At 47.0% G+C, this 19,925-nt stretch overlaps 1 protein-coding gene and 1 pseudogene across 2 annotated transcripts in view; one reads left to right on the forward strand and one right to left on the reverse strand.

The window, feature by feature from the left end:
• Positions 1 to 19,925, reverse strand: part of Snx29 (sorting nexin 29) — a 202,600-nt gene that overhangs the window by 155,117 nt on the left and 27,558 nt on the right. For both annotated transcript variants that reach the window (XM_090324654.1, XM_090324653.1), the window contains exons 5-9: positions 12,262 to 12,442; positions 10,167 to 10,237; positions 8,755 to 9,003; positions 6,536 to 6,914; positions 1,154 to 1,278 (exon numbers count right to left, since the gene is read on the reverse strand). In XM_090324654.1, coding sequence (XP_090180780.1) covers positions 1,154 to 1,278; positions 6,536 to 6,914; positions 8,755 to 9,003; positions 10,167 to 10,237; positions 12,262 to 12,442 — 1,005 coding nt within the window. The remainder of the gene's footprint in view (positions 1 to 1,153; positions 1,279 to 6,535; positions 6,915 to 8,754; positions 9,004 to 10,166; positions 10,238 to 12,261; positions 12,443 to 19,925) is intronic.
• LOC150042176 (proteasome maturation protein pseudogene) lies at positions 14,882 to 15,261 on the forward strand (annotated as a pseudogene).

The raw sequence follows: 19,925 nt of genomic DNA on the forward strand, positions 1-19,925 counted from the left end.
TTGCCGAGGTGACAGAGCTAACAAGGGCAGGCTCTGAACCCTGATGTCCTTCTCTAATTCCAGCTGGCCTGAGCCACATTGTCCCCAGCTTGCAAACCCAGCAGCAGCTGGTGTCAGGGTGAGTCACACTAAACAGCAGATATGCCCCTGTTTCATGAGCCTGGCCAACTGGTGGGCAGAGTGAGGACTGTCCAGTAGTTCAAACTAAAGAATGCACCATTACAAGTTGTTAGAGCAATGGAGGAATGTGGGGTTGGAAGCGGAGAGCAGGCAACCTGAGCCTCCCCTCAGTGCATGGGGGAATGACGGAAAAACAGCCAGGGGGCAGGAGGGCTTACAAAGGGGTAGGGCAGGCGGCAGGTAGCTGGGGACGCAGGTAGAGGGAGCTACGATGGAGCCACTGAGCTCACTGGGGACTGGGGAGCACCAGATATCACCACAACCACTACCAATCGGCTTTCCAGGGAGAACCCCAAGTCTGACAACCAGGAAGCACCAGCCATGAACCCTCACTAACTGCTTGCACTAACACCGGGCACGTGACCAACTCCAGTGAACCCTGCAGGTCAGAGCTAAAGCGGGGCCTGGCCTACATTGCACTGCCACCCAGGGACAGCCCTGCCCGCCTCCACACCCCTGCTCCTGACACTGGGCTTCTGTCCTCTGCCAAGTGGCAAGGATGGTCCACTATCCAGCTGAAATGTCAACAGCCTCCTGACGTAGCTGCTGGGGCCAAGCTGCAATACTTATATGTCCCATTTGTGCTGACTGTATGGCAAACCAACCCTGTGGGTGAATCAAGCTCCTCCCCCACCACCATGGCCCAGTCCACTCAAAGACCAGCCCAGGGCCCAGCCACCTTCTGCCATCTCCTAAAAAGCAAAGTAATTGTCACAGTTTGTGGTCATGTTCAACAAACCACCAAAGAAGGGGAAAAAGAAGACCAGGGGCCTCCAGGGACTTGTGAGCCAGTTCAGACAACTCCAATGCCGCAAAGCAGTTGTGAATCCTCCCTCCAGCGGAGCGAGCTCTCACTTCTAGGTTCTCACAGCTGCTGTCTACCCTAAGCCCAGGCCTCCTGGCTCCCATTTTTACACATCAGGTAACTCAAGTACTGCTGATTGTCAGGAGAGAGGCCACCGCACGCACCCACCTTCTGCGCCATACGAGCCCACTTGGCTGACGCTGACGGGAAACAGGACCTCCACATCACCATGCAGCACCTGCAGGGGAGCCCAGCTGTGGACCTGTGAGAGGCAGCTGTTCCCATCCAGTGGCCTAAGACGAGAGAACACAGCTGTGAGACAGGGCCTGCTGAGCAGCATGCGCTCCACATCACCCGTATAGAGCTTTCCTTCCGGGGAGGACAGCCTGCAGGGATGTGTGGAAGCCAGCTCCAAGGTGTAGAACAGGTCACGAGGGTCAGAGAAGACTCCTTCAAGTAGAAAGGGGCTTTGAGGAATGAGCAAGCACTAGAGTCAGGAGGATAGAGGGAGGGAAATGGGGAGGGGAAGAGGAAGGAGTGGGGACAGCAATGGTGAAATGCAATGAAGCACAGTGAGAAATGGGGACCACCAAGTGACTTGGCCTGTGTCACTTCACCATGCTGGTCCCAGATCCTCATGGACAAAGCACAAACTCGGGGCAGGTCATGCTCAACTCCCTCCAGCTCAAGTATTAACCAGCTCATGTAAACAGGCTCCTTTAACCCATGAAGCACAAAGGTACTTTGTGCAACCTTTGCAACCCCAGGTGGCATTCGCAGTGCCAGCTTGCGAGTGTTTGCCCACAGTACCCACCACTAGGCAACTAGGAAACAATGGTTGAACTTATGGGGTTTTGTTTTTTAAAGGTGTAGCCCAGATTGCCCTTGAACGGGGTGATTCTCCTGCTTCAGCCTCCTGAGTTCTGGAATTATACGTGTGTGCTACTATATCCATGTAATTGCTAAAGTTCATAAAGTAACTCTGTAACTTGGAGTGACTTTTATTATTAACTAGGAGATACCTTAGTAAAGAAAGAGAAGAGGGGGAGGGAGGAGCAAGAGGGATAAGAAAGAAGAAAGGGAGGAAAATAAAACTAAAATAAAATCTATCCCAGGTCATCAGGCATACACACCTTAGAACTAAGGCTGAGGCTGGGAATGTGGCTTAGTGGTAAAGTGCTTGTCTAGTATTCATGAAACCCTGAGTTCGATTTCTCAGTACCACATAAACAGAAAAAGCCAGAAGTGGTGCTGTAGTTCAAGGGGTAGAGTGCTAGCCTTGAGCAAAAGAAGCTCAAGGACAGTGCCCAGGCCCTGAGTTCAAGCATCAGAACTGGCAAAAAAAAAAAAAAAAAAAATCTAAACATCTTCCAAATGCAGTGCCATGAGTCTCTGGCCTCCTGTCCACCCTGGGTCCATAAATGTCATTTTACTGTATTTGTATTTGTATTAAAGCCTTTGGGATGTTCTCTTCTGTGTTGGTATTTCTTTATAACTCTTTAAAACTGTGACAATGAGGTGGCATCCTGCCTGCCTGGCATGACTAATGGCTCCTTTACAGGCTCCTCCCAAGTGTCTCCTCTCAGGCCTTCCAGCTGCAGGTCAGATCTGACACTGGAGGTAGACAGGAAGCTTAGGGGACATAATCCTCACTAAAATTTACAAAGTATGTCTGCTTGTTTCCAAGGCAATTCTTGCCACTTCCAGCAACCAGTGTGAGGGTGAAGCCAGGCTGCTAAGACTCTAAATCTAGGTAAAAGTTTCCCCTAAGGGGCTCAGAATGTGACACAATGGACAATAATGAGGGTTGTTTTTCATTACAAAATGGTACTCCTTTCCAAACCTAGACAATGTCAGAAAGGGAAGGGAAGGAAAATAGCCCTGGCCACCTTCCCCCGAAACACAGCTGGACTGGCCACTGCGACTACACGTCTTCATACCACTGCAATGCAACAATGTGTCAATTTTCTCTTATTTTTCCTATTTGATATACATTTATAAGCTCGCCTTCATGTGCTCAGACACTATTTATCAGCTGAGATGCTCAAAGGCCAGGACATGACCCACTGGTATAGTACTTGTCTGGCCTGGTCCACAGGATCATTAAAAAAAAAATTCAAGATCCTGTGTATTCAGATGTTAAAGCATGGCTCCGAAATGCTAATGCCCTGAAGGCAGCTGTGCTTAGGTGGCACACTGAAGTCAACTCTGGTGTTCCGCTTCTCTGAACAAGAACTTTGGTACAAACCTGCTCTCTGTAGGTCCCCGGGGGCATCCCCAGGGCAGATTCTGGGGTTGCTAAACCAAGCAGCAACTACAAGTGCAAGTGCTCTGGCATTGCATCCCACTGTTTTCCTACCAACCCCCCTACCCCCGCCCATGACAGTCCATCCTCCCCCACTGAGCAGGTATAGACCATATACCTGCTTTGTGCCCAGAACAGAGGGTGAAGAGTCAGCCAGCCCCTCTCAGCAGGTGCTAAGCTGGAGCTCCAGCACTGTCAACTCTCACTAGAAATCCTGCAGACATGATGAGTGAGAAAGAGGGTGCCTGGTTTCACTTTACATTTGCTTGATTGCTAATGAGATGCAACCTTTATTCTGGTTTATAATTCTTCTCCCTGCTTTCCTCTACTTCCTTCCCAGTGTGGGAGAGTATTTTAACTCCTTCCTACGATAAAGCTACTCCTTCTTTTGTAGGAAGAGAAAAAGAGCAAAGCCAATGCTTGTGGGTGGCACTGGGGCAGAAAGGCTACCTACTTCTCTGTGGCATGGAAGAAGAGACTTAATTACCAGCAGAGAATGCCCAGGTCATCCTGCAGATGGGTGCAACTGTCATTGTCAGGGACCATGAAGACCCACACAGGTCTGTGTGACTGGGGATCCCACTCCCTCAAATGCCTGCTCTGCTCCAGCTTCTAGCCCTTTCCTACGACCACTAGCTTAAAGTTGGAATCAAAGCCACCTCATCATTCCTCGGCTCCTTCCCAGGCTGCTCTGAAGATGACCAGTGAAAACTCCTCTTTATGCCAGGGAAAGGCTACCCACGGTCCCAGGAGGCCAGGCCCAGCAGATGCTAGTCACCCAGTACTGCTTTGTGGCCCCTACACATCACAATGACAGCAGCTACCTTGGCATGCAAGCTGGCTCCACTCAATGGCACTGTGAGAGGCAACTTGAAGATGCTTTTGCTGGGCCCTGTGAATTAACTAAAAGTTCCCTAACTTTGTGTCTGTGGCCTTTGACCTGGGCTAATTTCTGCTGTAGTCCTTTTGCAATCGGCTGGAGCTCGTGGAAAAAGAAGGTTCACTGACAAGCATCCTGTGAGGAAAGCAAACGCAAACTATCCAAACAGGCCATTCCTTCTTATCACCTTCATGGAAATAGCTAAAAATCTCAGGATATAACCTGTCAGATAACTTGTTCCTGTTTGGTTCCAGTAAAAGCACAAAACAAAGCCCTAACAATTCTCTGGAACTCCTCCCAGGCCTCACCTGTGACCTGGAACTGTTTAAACTCTGTGTACCTTTCTTTCCCTCTGCTTTCTTTCTCCTTACTGAGCCCAACGCCAATGTCTGTGAGGATATACCAAAGTGCTCTCTTCCCATGGCTGCTATGTATTGGACCTGCCCTTCATCTTGTCTATGGCATGCAGGAGGAGCGAGTGGCCAGAGACAGCACAGGATTCCTGGACTTGGGTCCTGGCATCTAAACATCCAGCTTCAACATCAGAGCAAGAAGGAAGACACTGGGGCCAGAGAAGCCACAGAGGAACCACGTCAGATGCACACCACAGGCCTATAGAATGTGGCACAGCCTAAAAAAAATCCAGGGAAACAAAATAAGCTGTGAAAAAGGTAAGTGTCCACCTGACTGGGCCACATTACCCAAGTTCAGTGAACCCTATCCTCTGGCAATATTTTTCAGATGAACATTTAAATCTGCAGAACCCATGGGTGGAGAGCGACAGACTTCATAAACAGACTCATACTGAAGAACTGGTTCATGTAACTCTGAAGCCTGAGAAGTATCAAGGTCTATAGTCTGCAAGCTGGAGACAAAGAAAACTGATGGAAGAATTCAGAGAATCAGAGGTTGTAAATGCCAAGGTCGCAGTTCAACCTGGCAGGTGGAGGGAAACAGCCCCTCCCTTCCTTGGGTTTTGATCTAATGAGACCCTCCAGGGACTGGATGGTGCCCACCTCTGAGAGAGAACAACCTCCCTCACCTAGCCCACCAAGGCAAACACTAAAACATCCACCCAGATTCCAGACATAATGTCTTCAATCTGGGTACCCCATGGCCCATCAAGTTGACCATCAAGCAATCACCATATCAATCAGTTGATATAATAACTACATAGAAACACAGGAAATATTTGCAACATAAATTCTAGGGTAGACCATATCCAAACTTAAATCTCAAGACTGGTTAACTATTATGGCAAACCTCAACTCTCCCTGGAGCCCTATGGTTAGTGAGTAAAAGCACAGTGAAACTCCTAACCTCACAGGGTGGCTACACTCTTTACAGTAAGGAACATGAAGCTCCAGGCGCCACAAATAGCCAGTATCCTTGTGAATGGACAATAAAACGAGGCCCCTCTCGTGAAAAGAGGAAAGGAAGTATTAAAACATATAAATCTAAGGCTTCCATGGCTACAGGTATACAGTCTACCTTAACACCATATTGTAATCATACCAAAGATGCCTTTAAGTGTAAAATGAATTTGCAGACACAGGCCAAACTGTGAAGTGAGCCATGATCAGCACAGCACTGTGAGCTCCAGTGCCTAAGTGAAGAGGGGACAGCTTATAAAATACTAAAAATATTTTATGTCTATTGATGCTGATTTTTTAATGTGGGGGGGAAAGGAGGGAAGAAAAGAATAAGACTGGGAGTAAGGATTTCAAAGCAATAAACAGCACCAACTGAGCCTTTTTATGTCAGGTGACTGCCAGCTCCTGTGGACCTCACAGGGACCCCACCTGCAGTGTTTCTCAACTCTCCAATATACCTGCAGAGGCTCTGGAAAGTGAGTCTAGGGTAAGGCACATACCCAGGCTGTGAGCTTCAGGTTGCTGTGCTTGGCTTTAAACCTCCCTTATATCCAGCCTCTCCGGGATTCATAACTGCAGTGATCAAGCTGTCAAAGCAGCAAGAGTTACAGCTATGCTATATACCCTTGAAGACCAGCACAGAAGTTAGCCATGATGTTTCTTCCAATCTATCCTGCCTTCCTCCTGCTTCCACCTGCCAGTGGCAAGTTAAGAGATGCATGGAAAACTCACTCTGTAAAAATTAAAATACAGCACAAACTTCAAGGCACACATCTGGACACTTACTCTGTACAAAATATCTTCAAATATTCCCCCTTCCCTCTTAATTTCCAGAAGAAAGGCAAACCAACACTCTCTCTTAAATAAGGACCTTAAAAAAAAATCAATCCACAAATACATAATACAGAATTTGCATTCTAATTCTACCCACCACCACTACTGAAAGAAAAAGCTGTTGACGTCAACTCCCCATGAAAGCTCAAGGGACTTACTTGTCTGGGGACTCAGAGCAGCCTGTGTGCTTCCTTCCTGCTGAGTTCCCATACCCATCATCCTCGTTTTCATCCACATCCTCATCATCGATGCTTTTCACATCAAGCTTCTGGTACCCCCCAAACTCCCCATTCAAAGACATTGAATCAATTTTCCATGAGTTACTGCTCTGGCTTCCATTGGAGTTTGGCCCGAAGGGGCTTTCAAAGGCTGACATGATATTGACAGAGGAGCGGTCAGAGTTCTCCTCTGAGCTCTCGCCTGTCCCAGGTATCTTTCTGAAAATATCCCCAGAGTTCTGCTCATCTTCTTCATCATCAAATGAGATAATGTTGGTCACCTTCTTTTTCTTCTTCCGCTCCTTTTTACATCTGGCATCTGGCAAGAGGAAAAAAGGTAGGGACAGGGTAAAGCAGATGAGACAGAGAAGAATGGAGCCAAAGTCAGTGGAACCTCTGACAAGTAAGTAGTAAGACAAAATCCCATTTCCTTCTTAAGTCCTGAAGAACACCTGTCTTTAAAAGGCAGGGCATAATGGTATAATCATGGTATAATGAATGTAGCCTCCACTGACTTCAAGATACACCAGGCAAACACCAGCACTACTCCCAGCAACCATTCTAACCCCAAGGACCACCACTATGGCGCAATTTCCACTGGTGCACATGGCAATCACCCCTGGGACTGGAAGAGGAGGCCAGTAAAGCCTGTTAGAGGTTACAATTAGCTCTTTTACAGCCATAATTTCTTGTATTCCTGTGTGATGTCCTGGCAGAGACCACACTGCTCCTGCAACCCTTGAGTATGGGCTGGAGTAGAGCTCTGCTTTTACCAGTAAAACACAGACGACACAGCACCAAGTACTAGGGCCCAGACAGCAAGAGGTCTTACCCTCAGCCTTGGTCTCTTGGACAGCCACCTTTACATCAGTACCCACAAAAACTGGTCTCACTGGAGCATGAGAGGGTGCAGAATGACAAACAGAACAATTGCTGACATGGACGCAAGGCCATCTGTAGAGGCTCCACCACACCAATCCACAAATCATAACAAATAGAGATGTGTATGTAAACTCCACAGTGAGCAGGCAGCCTCGGCGGTTAGTGTTAAAACAAGCTCACTTGTCCACCCATCTTAATCATCAAGCCTGTCACATTAACCCACACCAATTAGCAATGCCTGGCCCCAACACGGCCCAAATTTGAGGTAATTTCAAAAGCAGAATCCAGCACTGGCCAGGAGTGATGATCTTAGAATGACAAATCTCAATATTGGTTCCACAAAGCCCTCAAGAGTCCTGTTCCCAAGGATTTCCTGTGGAGTCTCACCAGCGGTCACTCCAGAGACGGGTGTGGTCAGTGCCTCAGGGAGGTGAGATCAAGGGACTGGGGTGCGCACGGGAGGTTTCCGCTTGCAATGACTCCGAATGCCCCAGGAGTGCTCTGAACTCCCTGCAGAACTCATCTTAACCCAATTCTTCATCTTCTCACAGATGAAGTGGAAGAGGAGGAACTGCTCTCTTCCCTTGAGCTCTACTTAAATGTCACCCTCCCTACAAAGCAGGCCCCATGTATTTGCTCTGCATTCTTGGCCTCAACCCAGTCCCGTGTATCACAAGAGTAAGTTATTTGTATGATTTGTCTTTAAACCTCTCCCCTCATCTATCCCCAAGGAAGCTGTGAGCTGTGAGCTGGCACTCTGCCTCACTTGTTAGCTCACTGTACAGCACTAAGTACGCCATAAATAATGAATGAGGAACATATGATTGAAGACCCACCCAATCTGGCTTCCTGTGCCTACCACACCCCCACTTCCAGTGTGTTGTTACCAGGCTTCTGGATTCTCTACCCTCTCATCTTCACGTGTGCACCATCACATCAGGGCCTTTCCCAATGAAAGAGGGTTAAAAAAAAAAAAATCGAAAAACACCAGGGAAGGGCCGGGAGTTTGGCCTAGTGGTAGAGTGCTTGCCTAGCACGCATAAAGACCCAGGTTGAATTCCTCGGTACCACATACATAGAAAAAGCCAGAAATGGTGCTGTGGCTCAAGTGGCAGAGTGCTAGCCTTGAGGAAAGAGCCTAAGGACAATGCTCAGGCCCTGAGTTCAAGCCCCAGAACTGGCAAAAAAATAAATAAATAAAAAATAAAAAAGCCAGGAAATCACATTTAGCTTCCCCTGAAGTAACTCAAGATAGTCCAGGGCCCATTTCCACTCACCGCCAATAACAGTCCTGGACACGACAGGCAGGGGGTCGCTCTCTTGCCCAGGTCTGATGAGGATGGAGACAGCAGAGGCGGCTGTGATCTCTCTGAGGAGGCTGCTCACCCCCTGCGTAGACTCCTTCAGCAAGGACGTCACATTCTGCGTCGACTCCTTCAGAAGGTCAGACACGGTGGGGGCGAACTTACTCTGCCCATTTAAATCCTTGTTGTCGATGTTAATGGCAAAGAGTATGGAGTTGAGACCTGCTCGGAAGAGGGGTGAGCCCAGGTGACTGCTTCCAGGCAGACTCACCGCCTATATTGCACACCTCATTTGTTTATAAACCTCTACAGAACTGGCACTGGATCATACCAGCTACACAGAAACACAGGGTGGCCTCAGCCCTGGTGTCAGGCCACCTGAGGGAGAGCCGGGGCAAGGCATTCACCTGTCTTTGGTCAAGCAACGTACAAGGTTCCCCCAGCTTCAGGTTCTTCCCTGTAAGATATGGAACCTGTAAGATGTGATCTTCCCTCATTTGATTTAGGGAAGTATTAAATATAATTGTTTAATAGGCAATAAAAATGTGCACCAATAGCAGCATTATAATTATACTTAGGCAAAAAAAAAAAACCCACCACAAAACTTATTGTGTCTTATTGGCTACTAAGGAAATCAGGGCCAAATGCTGACTCTTATCACTTAAAAAGACTAACATATCCCTCAATATGAGGTATTGGTGAAAACTTTTACAAGGGGGAAAAAAAAAACCTTTTAAGAGCCAGGAACAGTGCCTCATGCTTACAATCCTAACTACTCAGGAGGAAACAAAAGGCTCTAAGTTCAACCCCAATACCATTATAAAAGGAAGGGAGGGAGAGAGGAGCAAAACAAAACTGGGAGGAAAGACAGTTTCCATATTTTGTCTGGCTGATTCTATCATTTATTCTCTGAATGAAAGTCAAATGGCAATCCACCAAGCAGGAATAAGCTAGGGGCCTTCCTTCATGTGGACAACCCAGGCTCAATACCCTTTATCTTCTATAACGGTCTCAAAGCCCTAAAAAGGTGACTGGAGAGCTATTCAGATTCCTGCCTCTCAGAGAAGGAAAGCATAGGTAACAAAGCTAACAAGCTTCAATCATCAAGGGCCAGGGCCAGGATGAGAAGTAAAGTTCCCCCTCTCGGTTCCCTGGCTCTATATTACACCTGCCAGGCCAAGAATCAAAACCCCCTAATCCCATGCTTTTTCTTCCAGCATAGCCACGGGCCTGGCTTAAAGGAAGAACCACAGTGACAGGCTCATGAGGTCAGTGAAGGGCAGGGGAATTATAGCACCTCTTGGGTCAGAAGTCCACTCTCAGGAAGCTCTCTCTGCTCCCCCAAGCTTCCTGGGACCCACCATCCACATCTGGGCCAGGCTTACCAGCTGCCATGGTGGGAAGCATGCTGGATCTCTCTTCATCCATCACAAAAGACCAGTCTTCATAAAACGTGCTGCAAGAGAAAGGAAAAGGAAACGCTTGTAACAGACACTTTTAAATGCCCATCCGCCACACAGTTCCATTAGATGAGTCGCTGAGAAATCCGTGTCTAGCCATCATCCCTCAGAGGAAATGGTATGTCTGATGTCTCTGTTGGTTGAATGGGTTCTAATAAACAAAGGTCTGAGAAGTATCTTCAACAACCTCCTCTGCATTCCCCTGAAAAAGACATAAGGAAATGTATTTATAGAGTAGTTAAGCAGAAGAGAACAGATGAGTGATTTCCACTCATGCAAGGTCCCTGAGAGACAGACAGGAAATCCAAGCTGGGCAACAGCCACCTGATTTGACTAATACAGGAAGATGGTTTCAGGAAGAAAGAACAGAGCTCCATGCCTGGCATTCACTTTTAATACCTGCCTGGTCTATGAATTCAGGAGCCCAAGCTATCACTGGAAAGGGCTGGGAGAGTACAAAGGTACTGTGAATATAAATACGAGTTGAAGAGGGGAGAGAGAGCAGCTCATACGGCCTACCTGAAGTGATCCTGCCAATAAAATGGTGCAGCCAGGGCTCTAAACTCGTCTCCCTAGTCCCATTTCCAGACTCCATATTAAGCAACAATAACCTTGGTGTTCTGACTACCCCACCAGGCCTTGGAATTCTAAATGAACAAACTCAAAGCTCAATTTAGTCAACTCAGTGCAGAGAGACCTATAGTTCAATGATGTGACTGGATATAGTCAGAGAAGTCACCTGTCTTGTCTGTGAGTGAAAGTTCAGACACAAGGCCAAGCTGGCATTTCAGCTGCCCTGAGGCTCTACATTGTGACTCTTTCACATACAACTATGGTTTCCTGCATGGATGAAGAAGTAGCTGGTGTTTCTATCAGTATCTGTCATCTAGTTTCCCCAGCCTCCCATTAGATGAGGTGCACAGGCAATCTCAGACCTCCATGGCTGTTTTGTTTGTTCTTATCGGTCATGGGGCTTGAACTCAGGGCCTACACACTGTCTTTGAGCAATTCTTCTCAAAACTAGTACTCTACCACTTTGAGCCACAGCACCACTTCCAGTTTTTGAGTGGTTAATTGGAGATATGAGTCATAGAGGGACTTTTCTTCCCAGGCTGCTCTTGAATCACAAATCCTCAAATCTCAGCCTCCTGAGCAGTTAGGATTACCATCATGAGCCACCGGCGCCTAGCTCCAGGATTATTTTTTAGAGCAATTCCAGAATGCCCACAGAGTATTACTGGTGGAAGCCAGGCACTGGTGGCTCATGCCTATAATCCTAGATACTCAGGAGGCTGAGATCTGATGATCATAGTTCAAAGCCAGCCCAGGCAGAAAAGTGCATGAGAGACTCTTATCTCCAAGTAATCATCAAAAAAGCCAGAAGTGAAGCTATGGCTCAAGTAGTAGAGTGCCGGCCTTGAGCAAAAAAGCTAAGGGACAGCAACCAGGCCCCAAGTTCAATCCCCAGGCTCAGCATCATAAAAAAGGAAAAGAAGGGCCGGGAGTTTGGCCTAGTATCGAGTGCTCACCTAGCATACACAAAGACCAGGGTTTGATTCCTCAGTACCACAGATATTAAAAAAGGGGGCAAAAAAGCCAGAAGTGGTGCTGTGGCCTAAGTGGTAAAGCTCCAGCCAGCCTTGAGAAAGCCCAAGGACAGTGCTCAGGCCCTAAGTTCCAGGACTGGCAAAAAAAAAAAAAAAAAGAGAGAGAGAGAGAGAGAGAGAACTTTTTAAACTAAAACCACAACTTCTTTCTATAACTTAAAACCTCCATTTCAGTTTGGAACTGGGTGACTAAAAGAATCCCAAAGTAGAATTTCAAGAAGAGGAATCTATGTCCTAACATGCCAGCATCTCTGTGCCACCAGCCTTGATAATACTGAGCATGGTAGGTGCTGCCATAGAGCCCCTCACAGCTCCCAGGGAACCCACCATGCTCCCTGGGAGGAGGGGGATGCAAATCCAGGGGTCAGTTCCATCCACCCTCCCACCTGCGCCAGCTTCCCACACACACATACCTGAGCCTGCCACGGTCAGCCAGGAGCATGTGCAGGTAGCGCTCCAGCGAGTGCTCGTTGAGGGCACAGCGCAACCAGGCGCGGCCACGGCCCACATCTGAGGTGATGTGGCGCAGGGAGGAGAAGCGCTGCAGCTCGTGCTTGTTGAGGACCTCCTTCACGTAGAACCAGAACACAGGCTCTGCGGGGAGAAGGGGGGGTCACTAGGCCTCCGTCACTCAGCCCCTCCCAAGTGTAGGGTTGTGGAAGTTACTTCCTTAGCACAGTCAGGTAGGAGACACAGGAGTGACCAAAGACTTAAAATGACCCCAAAAATCTTTAGCCACTGACCACGACTGTCAGTTAACATTTTCAAGAACTTCCTTTCAGTCTTTTTTTCTTTCTTTGCCACACAGGATCGACACTTGTAACAGGCTTAATTATGACTCCAAAGATATATCTGTAATGAACATCAGTAAGGTTAGTGGACTAAACAGCCAATAGGGGCTCCGAGCTTACACAGACCCTTTGAGCAATGAGGGGAACGAGGGGAGACGTGCGTCTGAGCATGATCCCAAAATTCCAAGGGGAAAAATTGAGTCTCTGCTCCCAGACCCAGCTTCAAAGTTAGCAGCTAAACAGACTGACAGACCCTTCTGAGCATGTGAGAGACTTGGAGCCTTCCTTCCAGAAGGATCTGGAAACCAAATCTGGAAGCCAGAGTAACAAGCTTAAGTTCACACTAATACTTCATTTCACTGGAGTTAGATCTACTGCATTCTTGCTGTGGGCCATAAACTGGCCTAGGCCTTGGGCTTCAGGGTAGAGACAAGGACGCATCCCCACAGGGCGTCTAGTCCACCAAACAGGACACACTAGTGACAGGATCACTCAGCCAAATGACCCTGTGCAGGTCAATGGACTATGCAATGCCCCCGATTCCCATCTCATCCACACATTGTTCAGACACCCTCAGGGTTGTGGGGTGCCGGAGAACAGGGGGGTAGCATAGTACACTGAGTACAATGTCCAGCCACGATGACAGCCACCCTGGGCCCACTAACCACCTAGAAGAGGGCATCTGTGTAGCTTCCGCTCTTCCTTTCTCTGCTGATGGCATCTGCATTTGTGGATCAAGATACCCTTTGGATCTTTCAGAATAAATTTCTTCACAAAACCGCCAACAGAGAAGTTCTTGCAGGCCTGTCTTCTGTCTCATTCCCTGCATGTCACACTGATGCCCCCTCCCTCATCCCATCACTCCAGACCACATGACTGTATGAAACAGCTTTGCTCTCTCTCTGTATCCCTCTCAGACACCAGGACAGGGAGGGGAAGAGCAACGCCTGAAGCCAGCAGCCAATAATACTCCTGGAAACCCTCAGAGAGCACTGTCATTTTCATCACATTTCACATCAAGTGACTCTCACCTGCACCTTGTCTCTCTTGAAAAACGCAGTCACCTCCCTCTGACCTTGAACGTACAAGAACACTTTATGGTGTGTTTTCACCTTGCAATTCTGCAAATTGCTTACTGCTCCAGAATCCTTTTAAAGCTTGTCAGAGTGATGGTGAGGAAGATAAGAATTATCCCAGCGGAGTTCCACTTTCACCGCCAGAATTAATGTGGTCTATTTAAAGTGTTGCTCACCTGCCATTTAAAGCAGGAGGTGTCCATAATTTAATTGGGGAATATATTCTGATCTGCTTTGAAACGTGGGATAAATTCCAAAAGTGTGTAAGTGCTTCTGCTTCTCAAAACACCTATAATCCTAGCTTCTTGGGAGGCTGAGACGGGAGACTGTGACCTGAGGCTCATCTAGACAGATACATGAGGCCGCTTCTCATAGAGGAACTGCACACACTGGCCTATGCCTATCATCCCTGCTGCACGGGGGGCTGAGATCGGAAGAACTGCAGTTCCACGCCAGTCAGGGCAGAAGTATTGTTTGCCAGTCCTGGGCTTGAGCTCAGGGCCTGAGCACTGTCTTTGGGTTTTCTCAAGGCTAGAACTCTACCACTTTGAGCCACAGCACCACTTCTGGCTTTTTTCTGTGTATGTGGTACCGAGGAATTGAACCCGGCCTTCATGCATGCTAGGCAAGCACTCTACCACCAGGCCAAACTCCCAGCCCAGGAAATATTTTTGAGACTCCTTTTCAATGGAAAGAAACTGGAAAAAGTAATATGCATCTGTGTCTGTCATTCCAGCTATGATGGGAAGCCTAAAACACACAGATCATGATCCAGACATATCCCAGGACAGAAAGCAAAATCCTACCTCAAAAACTGCCTGTGTCTTGGGCTGGGAGTTTGACCTGATGGTAGAGTACTTGCCTGGCATACACAAAGACCCAGGTTCCATTCCTCTGTTTCACATACACAGCCGGTGCTGTGGCTCAAGTGGTAAAGCCTTGAGAAAGCCCAAGGTCAGTGCTCAGGCCCCAAGTTCAGGTCTCAGGACCGGCAAAAAGAAAAAATAGCCTGTGTCAAAATGAGCTAGAGGCATGGCTCAGCAGTAGACCGCCTGTCTAGCAAATGTGAGGCAATTTAGTTCAAATTTCAATACTCGCAAAAAACAAACAGAACAAGAACCAGGCCCAGAACTTGCTTGGGATTGCATTCCCAGAGTGGCGTGAAGATGAACTCCAGAGGACTTGGAGACAGTATTCCAGTTTCTGAACTTTCAGCAAGTGGACCATTTGAAAGTCATGATCTTCTTTGAAAAGGTTTTTCTTGTGTGAAAAATGAACTTTTACCCAGTCATCCTCTTCAATTGTCAGAAAACAATTTCCAGTTCAACCAAGGTAAAATGAACTTTGCCACACTGAGGAACAGTCAGGGTCAAAGCAGTGCAGCAAGTTCAGCATCTTCCATTTCCTTCAAGTTCAAACCTTTCGCTGGATTGTGAAGGGTAAAGAGGAGACTCCTGGATCTGAAGATATTCTTAGTGATCCATCACCAAGTGAACTGATGGGCAAACCCCACTGAGTGGTGGAATATAAACTCGGTTTACTGTAATGCATTGTGCTCGTCGTGATGCTGAGGGACTGTGTTTTGTTATAGTTGTCTATTGTAATTGGATATATACAATATTAACATTGTAATTTGATGTATACAACATTAAAAGTACTCATACATGAGAGAGGAAGAAAAAAAAAAAGAACCAGGCCCAGGAAAGGAGTGTGGAAGCAGTTTTGAGTGGACCAAGGCAGAGAGGCAAGGGGAAACTTTTGTTCTGGTAAAGTGTCTAGCAGGCCTCACCTGTCGTTGACAATGCCAAAGATTCATAGTTTAGGGAGGGACTGCAAGGCAGATGAAAACTTGCCTAAAACTCTGAGGCACTGTAATGTTATGAGACTACTTTATTAGTCCCTGTTTTTCCCATTTGTACAATGGGGGCCAGATATGTCCCTTTAAGGTTTGCTCTGAGGGGAAATGAAAGGGTAAAAGGCATCCAACAATGCAATTGGCAGGTGTGAGCCGCAATAATTTGAGTATCTGGCATGTAACTACTGTACAATGAAAAATAGCTATTAATACTACCTCACTTGAAGTGAAAGTCCAGGCATGAAGGCACACAAGCTGCAGCCTTCTCTCATCTCCAGGTAGCAGCATCTCTCTCTCTTGCAGGCAATGTGTTCCATTTGGTTTGTGTGGGGTCTCTGTGAGCGTGGCCCTGTCAAATTCCTTCCTGGAGACAGCAGGACCCCCAGGCTGGACAATGACCAGGCCACCATATTATTCCTTACCCATGATCGTATTTGAGATTTTGTTCCCTATGGGGTTTCTTTTTTCATTACTTTTTATATTCTCTAATAGCATGTGAAACTATTTGTATTTGTCTTCACTGGTTAAGATTTGAGATTTGTGGCTTCACTAGGTCTCACATCTGTAATCCTCACTCTTATCTTTTTAAGCTGAGAACTGTAGATCTAAAGCCAGCCCAGCAGAAAAATCCCCAAGACTCTTATCTCTAGATAACCAGCAGAAAGGCAAAGTGGTACTTGTGGTTAAAGTAGCAGATCAGCAGAAAAACTAAGAGACAGTCCCAATGCCTTGAGTTCAAGACCCAAGACCAACACACACACATACACATACACACATAGATACACACACACACACACACTACATTGCATCTATGCCTAAGCTATTTTCCCTCAGAGAGGTGCAGGGGAGAGGACCCATGGGACTTACAATCTAGGTGTCTAATACCAACGACTGTTTAGACATGTTTAGAACAGCCTAAAAAGCATTAGTCCTGCCACACCAAAGTACTCATGCCCCTACGCAGCTACAGCCCAAGCCTGCACTACCCCTGATGTCAAGGATTCTCCCTGGAACCCCATGGGTATCCCCCATAATCTAGGGGTCCACTGCCTGACACACAGTTCATAAAGAGTGACACCCTGTGAAAAATTGTAGCAGCGGGGCCCTTTCGCTGTAGTGGACATTTACGAAAGTGAACCAAACAACTCATGGGTAGAGATGGGAGGGAAAGAAAGAAAAGGAGGGAACAGCTGATACTAAGCAAAAGAAAAGAAATGTTTATATCACCCAATATATGTAAAGGTAACCCCACTATATATCACCTCTAAAACAATAACAAAACAAAGCAAAAAGATTACAAAGAAGAAAAAGAAGAATGACACCCTAGTCTCTGGCTCTCCTCCTAAGGCCAGGTGCTGTCTCTCCAGCTGTTAGGCTGGACACAGCTCAGTATTTTCTCCATACCATGGCAGAATCCTTGCAAGCTCTTGTTGCCCAGCAGTAAACTTACACACTGCCAAGGATAGCAGAGAAGGACCAGGGGGGAACTGAAAGCGTTTCAGAAAGAGCCGGGTGTAGGGCAGACTTCCTCTCACAGCCAAAAGACGGGCCGGTCCTCCGCAGGCACATGCAGCTTCCTCCTAACTCATTTTCTACAGAAAAGCTATGGCCTAAGGTGACTCACTGAAGCAAAACAGACTTTGCTGTGAGTCAAGTTCAGTCAACCGTTCTCAAAAATCCCCAGTGAGGACCAATGCAGTGGGTTTCTCTCAACTTTACAGTTGAGGTGCGTTAATATACTCACTTCAACTGACTGTGAAATGTGCACAGAGGGCAGGAATTAGATCCCCAGGAAAATGAGTGGGATGGCTTGAAGTCTTGGAATTTTTTTTTTGAATTTTTGTTTTGTTTCTTGTTTTGTACTGGGATTTACAGTTGGGGCCTTGAGCTCACTGGAGCCACACCCCAGACTCTTTCACATTAATTCATTTTTATATAGGGTCTCAAGTCTTTTCCCAGGCAAGCTTTGGAAGGCAATCTCCCTACCTCCAATTGGGCATACTACAATGCCCAATTCATCTATTAAGATAGAGGTTTTCATAATTTCTTGCCAATATTCTATACTTCTAAAGATCTACAATTACAAGTGTGAGCCACAACACCCAGGCTCTGAAGTTTATTATTTGAATGGAGCCTCTGCTACGTAGATGGACAGGCAAAACCCTGAGTACAGGAATGAACAAAGATGGACATGATCACAGACAGAAATAACTGTCAGAAAAGATTAGTGTCATTAACAGTCTGATGAGAAAAAGTCTGGAGACGGTGGGGGACAATGCAGGTGAACTACACGGGGAGCTATGAGTGACAGTAAGAGATCTGAAACTCCAAGCAAGAATAAATTAAAACCACAGTGAGATGCCACTTCATATCCATGAGGATATTATTATTTTCTAAAAAGCCAGGTGCTCAGAGCTCATGCCTATAATCCTAGCTACTTAGGAGGCTGAGATCTGATGATTTTTGTTCAAAGTGAACCCAGGCAGCAAAGTTTGTGAGACTCTCATATCTAATAAACTACCAAAAACTCAGAATGGAGATGTGGCTCAAATGATAGAGCACCAGCCTTGAGTGAAAAAGCTAAGGGACAGTACAAAGGCCCTCAGTTCAAGTCCCAGAATGGCATTTTAAAAAAAAGGAAAAGTAAAAAAATAGAAACAAAACAGCAAAGTGTAGAGGTAGAGAAATTTTGTTTGCCAGTCCTGGGACTTGAACTCAGTGCCTGGACACTGTCCTTGGGCTTTCTCAAGGCTAGCACTCTACCACCGGAGCCACAGTGCCACTTCCAGTTTTTTTCTGTGTATGTTGTACCGAGGAGTAGAACCCAGGGCCTTGTGCATGCTAGCCAAGCCCTCTACCACTGGGCCAAACTCCCAGCCTGAAGTAGAGAAATTCTTATACTATACTGCTGATGGGAGTGTAAAATGGCCCAGGTAGTGGAAAACTATTTCCTGGTCCCTAAAGAAGTGAAGCATAATGGGCCAAGAGTATGGCCAAATGGTAGCATGCTGGCCTAGCATACACAAAAGCCCTGAGTTCGAATCCCCAGAACCACATACACAGAAAAAGCTGGAAGGGGCACTGTGGCTCAAGTGACAGAGTGCTAGCCTTGAGCAAAAAGTGTTCAAGGACAGTGCCCAAGCCATATCTACATGCACAAAGAAACCTCCAGCTCAGCTGGACACTAGTGGCTCACACTTAAAATCCTAGCTACTCAAGAGGACAAGATCTGAGGATTAGGGATCAAAGCCAGATTGGACAGCAAAGACTATCTGTGAGATTCTTATCTCCCATTAACCACCAGAAAACCAGAAGTGGTGCTGTGGCTCAAGTGATAGAGTTGGTGCTAGCCTTGAGCAAAAGAGCTCAGGGACAATACCCAGGCCCTGAGTTCAAGCTCCATGACCAATTAAAAAGAAAACAATCTTCAGCTCTAGCTTCCTCAGTGAATGATTGTACCCAAACTCAGGGACAAATAGAAAAAAAGGAAACACCTGCCAACTTGTGGGATAAGCCTGAACAGCCATGATTCCGAGTTGTAACACACACACACACACACACACACACACACACACACACACACACACACACACAAAGTAACAAGCCAATCTATCCCTACACATAGATGCAAAAGTCTGAGTCAAATCCAGTGACATATGAAAAGCACACTCATCACTCCACCAGTTTGGGCTAGGAGTGCAGGAGTGGGTTAACACACAAGTCAAGCTCACACACTTCAAGACAGTATTAGGTATGAGCAGGCCTGAGGAGCTACCAAGCTAACTAAACCGAAGCTTAGGGCATAGGAACCCCATAACCCCATAACTTGGTAACCTCGCTCCTAAATTCAAGGGAATGTACAAATAAAAACAATATCGTACCACTGCTTGCATCTCCCAAACCAGAGAGGGCCTCAATGCTACCCAGAGAACAGACATGTGCAACCCTAACCACAGGAAGGCTGAGAGCTCACCAGCACAGCACAGCCACGGAGCAAAGGCTGACTGGAGTAAACCAGACCCACGCTGCATTTGAATGCAGGACAGATAAACCCAGTGGGAATCATCAGAGATGTGGCAACCCCAGGGGAAGAAGTAGGCAGAGTAAGAGCAGAGAGGATGGAGCATTTTATCCTGGATGGGCGACAGGAGTTGGTGGCAGACAGTGATATACATATGTGGCTGCATTCTTGGAGGGGGGGTTGTTTGCCTGGGTGCAAAGAGAGAATCAATGCCAATCAAGCCACAGTGGTCTCCAGAGGGTGGGGCCGCTGAGGGGCATAGGCCTACTGGCAGAGGAGGGAAATGCTAGGAAGAGCCAGGAATTCAAAGCCAATGAGACTTGATTGAAATCCT

This window comes from Megascapheus bottae, chromosome 36, assembly GCF_031878675.1.
Source record: "Megascapheus bottae isolate mThoBot1 chromosome 36, mThoBot2.hap1, whole genome shotgun sequence".
Classification (NCBI taxonomy): domain Eukaryota; kingdom Metazoa; phylum Chordata; class Mammalia; order Rodentia; family Geomyidae; genus Megascapheus; species Megascapheus bottae.